This window comes from Echinops telfairi, unplaced genomic scaffold, assembly GCF_000313985.2.
Source record: "Echinops telfairi isolate 266 unplaced genomic scaffold, ASM31398v2 ScPeMD7_655;HRSCAF=1070, whole genome shotgun sequence".
Lineage (NCBI taxonomy): Eukaryota > Metazoa > Chordata > Mammalia > Afrosoricida > Tenrecidae > Echinops > Echinops telfairi.
The window spans coordinates 26,704,967-26,710,997 of record NW_022104553.1 but is presented as its reverse complement, the minus strand read 5'-3'; the positions used below and the strand labels follow the sequence as shown (position 1 = coordinate 26,710,997).

General features: G+C 62.7%; 1 protein-coding gene across 1 annotated transcript in view; it reads left to right on the top strand.

Annotated features, from left to right (window-relative positions):
- PPP1R37 (protein phosphatase 1 regulatory subunit 37) overlaps nucleotides 1-6,025 on the top strand; it is a 29,283-nt gene extending 23,258 nt beyond the window's left edge. The window contains exons 3-14 of the mRNA XM_045292678.1: nucleotides 406-503; nucleotides 997-1,042; nucleotides 1,141-1,241; nucleotides 1,872-1,991; nucleotides 2,298-2,448; nucleotides 2,535-2,690; nucleotides 3,425-3,537; nucleotides 4,259-4,400; nucleotides 4,495-4,661; nucleotides 4,776-5,475; nucleotides 5,597-5,687; nucleotides 5,787-6,025. Coding sequence (XP_045148613.1) covers nucleotides 406-503; nucleotides 997-1,042; nucleotides 1,141-1,241; nucleotides 1,872-1,991; nucleotides 2,298-2,448; nucleotides 2,535-2,690; nucleotides 3,425-3,537; nucleotides 4,259-4,400; nucleotides 4,495-4,661; nucleotides 4,776-5,475; nucleotides 5,597-5,679 — 1,877 coding nt within the window. The 3' untranslated portion in view covers nucleotides 5,680-5,687; nucleotides 5,787-6,025. The remainder of the gene's footprint in view (nucleotides 1-405; nucleotides 504-996; nucleotides 1,043-1,140; nucleotides 1,242-1,871; nucleotides 1,992-2,297; nucleotides 2,449-2,534; nucleotides 2,691-3,424; nucleotides 3,538-4,258; nucleotides 4,401-4,494; nucleotides 4,662-4,775; nucleotides 5,476-5,596; nucleotides 5,688-5,786) is intronic.
- Nucleotides 6,026-6,031: the final 6 nt, after the last annotated feature.

The window sequence follows — 6,031 nt, the reverse complement described above, 5'->3', positions numbered from 1 at the left end:
CTCATGAGGGAGGGGGTAGTGGGGAGGGAGGGGAAAAAATGAGGACCTGATGCCAGGGGCTTAAGTGGAGAGCAAATGTTTTGAGAATGACGAGGGCAATGAATGTACAAATGTGCTTTACACAATTGATGTATGTATGGGTTGTGGTAAGAGTTGTATGAGCCCCTAATAAAATGATTTTAAAAAAAAGAATGATGAGGGCAATAAATGTACAAATGTGCTTGACATAATGGATGTATGTATGGATTGTGATAAGAGTTGTATGAGCCCCATTAAGTGATTTAAAAAAAAAAAAAGGATGGCCATGATGATGAGGCAACTGTGGTGGGCAGAGGGTGAGACTCAGGTGAGAGGCTGGTGAGTGGCCAGGGTACAGAGATTCACAGTGGTCCTCCGTGTCCACAGCTCAGAACGTGACCGTGGACGAGGTTGTCGGCGCCTACAAGCAGGCCTGCCAGAAGCTGAATTGCCGGCAGATCCCCAAGCTCCTCCGGCAGCTCCAGGTGGGGCAGCGTGGTGGCCCAGCCATAAAGACAAGAAAAGCCTTTTTCCTCTCCTGCCCCGGAGCCCCTGGGTGGAATCCCTGGTGTGTCAGCCCTCTGCCTTTGTACAGGCATCGCCCGTTGTTACTGAGCAGGGTCTCCTGGCACATCTGCAGCCTGCCTCATGGATGCTGCACGCTGCCTCTGTACCTGCCTTTCCTGCTGTGGTCCCTGCTTGCTTGTTCCCCGTCCTTCTTCCCCTAGCACCTGGGTTAGCCTTTCTGTGGGGCTCCCGGAAGTGCCAGGCCCTCAGTGTGGCAGCCAGGGGCATGGGCACCCCTCCCAGCTCACGTCCTGGGGTTTAGCCCTGGTTCAGACCCTCGCTTCCCCAAGCACTGCTTCCCCTCAAGCTGAGGGGCCCCAAGTAGGCGAGGGGTGGCAGTGTGGGAGGCCTGGCTTGGCTACTGCCGGGCCCTGGGGGCTTCCTGTCCTCATAGCTGACTACTCTCTCCAGGAGTTCTCGGACCTCGGGCACCGCGTTGACTGTCTGGACCTGAAAGGTGTGTGTTTGGGCAGGGCCGGCTCTGTAGTGAGCAGGTGTGCATGTGCCTGCATGCTCGCTGGACACCTTAGTCCACGGCCGCTCTATCTGCCCCAGGTGAGAAGCTGGACTACAAGGCCTGCGAGGCCCTGGAGGAGGTCTTCAAGAGGCTGCAGTTTAAGGTCGTGGACCTGGAGCAGACGAACCTGGACGAGGATGTGAGCCGCCCACTCGGGAGCCTCTGGGGTCCTGAGGCTGGGGGTGGGGTGACGCTGGTGGGAGGAGGCAGCCCCCTTGGATAGAGGTTTGGGGGTGGGACAGGGCCTCTTGAAGGTTACAATAGGGGAGCCCCTAGAAGCCCCCTGGAGCTGGAAGCACTTGTGAACAAAGGAGAGCGAGAGAGTGGGGACTGGGAGCCCATCACCCGGGGACAGCATCCTGCTCTATCAGCCTACAGGGGTGCTGGAGCAACACCCCAGAGCAGCCTCCCATGTCGGGCCCTGGTGTTCCTGCCTCCCAGGTTTTAAGGTGGCCAGGAGTCCAGGGTCTCTAGCTGGGATTAGAGGAAAATGGGCCCAGGACAGCAGAGGCCTGGCCTGAGCGGGTGCAGGACCTTGCTGGGTGGCAGGTGCCAAAAAGACTGGTTTCCCATGACCAGGAGGTCCCAGCACCATTGTGCCGAGGTGTGGCTAGACCTGGGTATGTCAGCCTCACTTCCAGGGGGCACTTTCTGTCCACCCCTGTGCTTTTCCCCAACCGCAGGACCCCACAACTGTTGGCCCCTGGGCTCAGGCACAGGCTCTCTAGGGCATTGTGAGCAGAGGCTGAGCCCCGGCCATTGTCCACAGGGAGCCTCAGCCCTCTTTGACATGATCGAGTACTACGAGTCGGCCACTCACCTCAACATCTCCTTCAACAAGCACATTGGCACCCGAGGCTGGCAGGCTGCCGCCCACATGATGCGCAAGGTGGGCAGCCCTTGGACCCCGGCCACCAGCCAGTGGGATTTGGGAGAGAGCTGAGTTTGCCTCCCCCATGCCAAGAAGGGTGCCCGTCCCACCAGGCCCTCCCGTGTCCTCACTTCACACAGTGGAGGTGCCAGAGAGAAGAGGGCTCCTTCCACACCACTGCCTGTGGCCTTCCCCATACCACCTGGCATCCCCACCATACAACCAGAGCACACCTGCTGACCATGACCTCTGGGACACAAGGCAGGGCCCTGGGCAGGGCTAGCTGGGGCCAAACCTGACCCAGCCCCCACACCCTGTCCCCAGACGAGCTGCCTGCAGTACCTGGATGCCCGCAACACGCCCCTGCTGGACCACTCCGCACCCTTCGTGGCCCGCGCCCTGCGCATCCGCAGCAGCCTGGCCGTGCTGCACCTGGAGAACGCCAGCCTGTCAGGGCGGCCCCTTATGCTGCTCGGTGAGCCGAGGGAGCTGCAGCCCTAGGGACTGGGACCTGGATGGCCAGGGGTGTGTGGCCAGCCTGTCACTACTGCTTCTTTGCAGCCACAGCCTTGAAGATGAACATGAACCTTCGGGAGCTGTACCTGGCTGACAACAAGCTGAACGGCCTTCAGGACTCGGCCCAGCTGGGCAACTTGCTCAAGTTCAACTGCTCCCTGCACACGTTGGACCTGCGCAACAACCATGTGCTTGACTCAGGTGGGTGCTGCCGCCCTGCCCCAGGCAGCGGTGAGCATGGGCTGGAGCTCAGGAGGGCTTCCTGGAGGAAGAGGTGAAGAATTGAAGGAATAGTTAACATCATAACCTGTGGAGAGAGTGGCCCTGCAGGCTGGGCCGGCCCTCCACCCCCCAGCAGTGGACAAGCCCCAGGGAAGCGCTTGGCAGCGGTCCTGCGGTAGGACAGATGAGGATGTTGTAGAGGGGTGTGTGGATAGTGAATGAGGGGACGGACCTGTGAGGGCCTGGGAAGCCAGTGTGTCCCCGGTGGCCAGGCCTACGCTGCACATGTCACCCAGGCAACAGCAGGTGCTGCAGGGCTAGCTGACCCTCAGCATCGGGGGACTCGCCCGTCCTCCCAGCACATGCCCCCAGGCTACGCTCTGGAGTTTGTGTTGCGTACAGCACAGCAGAGACGGGGCGGGAAACTGGGCTGGTGCTTGACCAGGGTGGGTAGGGAGACCAGGGATTTGAGCCAAAGCTGGCAAGAAAGGCCAGGCACCCAGGGAGGCAGCTTTCTGGCCAGGGACCCGGGGACCTCTGTGTGCCTCAGGCCCAAGGTGGCGAGCAGGGCAGCAGGGCTGGTGCAGGAGGCTGGATGGAGCCATGTGTCACACCTCAGTGTGGTTCCCACACCTCAGTGTCCTTGTGTGAAGCTCCAGACTGAGCTACACACGTGCCCTGGCATGAGACTTCCCTCCCTTCGATCTTCCCAGGTCTGGCCTACATCTGCGAGGGCCTCAAGGAGCAGCGGAAGGGGCTGGCAACCTTGGTGCTGTGGAACAACCAGCTCACGCACACGGGCATGGCCTTCCTGGGCATGACGCTGGTGAGCGGCTCCCGCGGCCGGCTATGGTCAGCGAGCACTCAAGTGCGCGTTCAGCCCCGCTCCCGGCCTGCACCCCGGCGGCCCTGCTTGTGGGTTCCCACTGTCCTTTGTCTTCTCATCTTGGTTTGAAGGTCGTCGTTGACCAATTGGTCTCAGTGAAGTGGCCTTTTCGAGCAGCACCTCACTGTGGTGATTCCCTTTGAGCCTGCTCGCTGTTCAGGTTCAGAGTTTGAGGAGCTTGAAGGGCCCTTGGGGCCATAATCTCAGGGAGATGCCCACCCCGACACCATCCTCCACCTTCACCAGTCCCATGATCTGTTCTCTAGCTGCCCAGAGCTGCAGTCTCCTGTGGGGGTACGTTCCCAGGGTGAGAGGTTCTCTGTGAGTTAGAACCCGCCAGTCTGTTGTAAAGCTGCTTACTGTGCTACACCCAACTCCCCTCCCTACACCCCCACCCCCCACACTCCCAGCTGGCACCCAGGTTCATACACAGAGCCAGGCAGCGCACCTGGAGTCTGGAGGGAGCTGCGGGACTGAGGCATGGCCTTGGGGAACTGGGATTGTGTAGCACACACAGCGGCCAGACCTACAGTGGGCAGGGACCCCAAAACACCCCAGGCCTGGCCCAGGTGTTTGCCTCTTGTTCCGATTCTTCCCCGAGTTCTTCTGGGCCTTTAAGGCCCCCTGGCTGCCCCCCAACATGCTCCCGGCTCTCCCCCAGCCACACACTCAGAGCTTGGAGACGCTGAACCTGGGCCACAACCCCATCGGGAATGAGGGTGTGCGCAACCTCAAGAATGGCCTGATCAGCAACCGCAGCGTGCTGCGCCTGGGCCTGGCCTCCACCAAGCTCACCTGTGAAGGTGAGGGGCGGGCGGGCGGGGGCTCCCGTGGGTGGGCTGGGGGCGGCTGGCCAGGTGTGGGGCCCGTGGCCAGCCCCTGCGGTCCCCCTCCCAGGCGCGGTGGCGGTGGCGGAGTTCATTGCCGAGAGCCCCCGCCTCCTGAGACTGGACCTGCGGGAGAACGAGATCAAGACAGGCGGGCTCATGGCGCTGTCCTTGGCCCTCAAGGTGAACCACTCCCTGCTACGCCTGGACCTGGACCGGGAGCCCAAGAAGGAGGCGGTGAGCGGGCTCCCCTGCGGCGGGAGGCAGGGCTGGGGGGGAGCAGGCCTTGAGCTGCCTGCCTGTCGTGGGGGCAGCCGGACCCTAGCCAGGCCATTCTCTCCCGGGCCTCAGGTGAAGAGCTTCATCGAGACGCAGAAGGCCCTGCTGGCCGAGATCCAGAACGGCTGCAGGCGCAACTTCGTGCAGGCACGGGAGCGGGAGGAGCAGGAGCAGCGGCTGCAGCTGTCGGCCTCCATGCCCGAGATCTCCGTCACCGAGCCCCCGCCTGACGCCGAGCCGGCCACCGAGGCACGGGAGAACGGGGCCCCTGAGCCCGGGCCCGGGCCCGGCCCCGACTCGGACTCGGACTCGGACTCGGAGGACGAGGAGCGCGACGAGGCCGACAGTGACCAGAGCTCCTCCGCCCCCTGCCCCATCCTGGTGCCCCCGACGGACTCCCCGGACCCTGGGGACAGGACCCCCTCAGGCAGCCCCTCCACCCCCAAGGAGCAGCGCATTTCTGTGTCCAGCCCTGGCCGGGGCCACAAGGTGTTCGTGGTGACTCGAGTGGAGAGTCCGCCTGAGAGGCCAGCACTGCCCGCCCTCCCCGCCGCCGTCTCCTCACTGTCCCCCCTTTCCCCGCCTGCCTCCCCACCAGCTGAGGCCTACAGCTCCCAGGACCCGGAGGTGGCAGAGCCTCTGCCACAGCCCGAGCCCACTCAGTCAGGGCCGCTCCTGCCCAATGGCCTCAAGCCCGAGTTCGCCTTGGCCCTGCCTTCTGAGCTGCCCCCAGGGCTTGAGGCCAAAGCGGGCAGCTGTGGCCTGGAGCACGGTGAGCAGCAGGGTTTGGTGGTGGGGTGGGGAGCAATTTTTGAGCTGATGTGGGGGGCTGGGTGGGTGCAAGCCTGAGAAGGGCCACCCCTGGGTCCCTCAGGAGCCGCCTGTCTCTGCAGAACTGAGCTGCGCCAAGGATGAGAGGGAGCTGGAGGAGCTGCTGCTGGAAGCCAGCCAGGAATCCGGGCCGGAGACACTGTGACACTTTAGGTGAGGGAGGGGCCTCGGGGACCCCAGACCCTGACCTCTTCAACCCCTTGACCCCATAATCACTCACCTGATCCTGTTGCACCTCGCCCCCTTTTCCAGTTCCTTTTTTTCCAACCAGTCTTCAATGAGCTGAAGCCCAAGTCCTGGGACCTGCTGTCTCCCCTCAGCCTTCCTGAGGCCCAGGACGCCAGGGGGGGCCGCACCAGGGACCACCCCCCCTCCACAGCCACACTACGGGGCTGGAGCAGCAGGGCATGGCCCCAACATAAGCACTTCTATTTATGAATCCAGCCTCTGAGACTCTGGGCTGGGACGGACAGGAGGACCAGGAGGAGGCAGCCGAG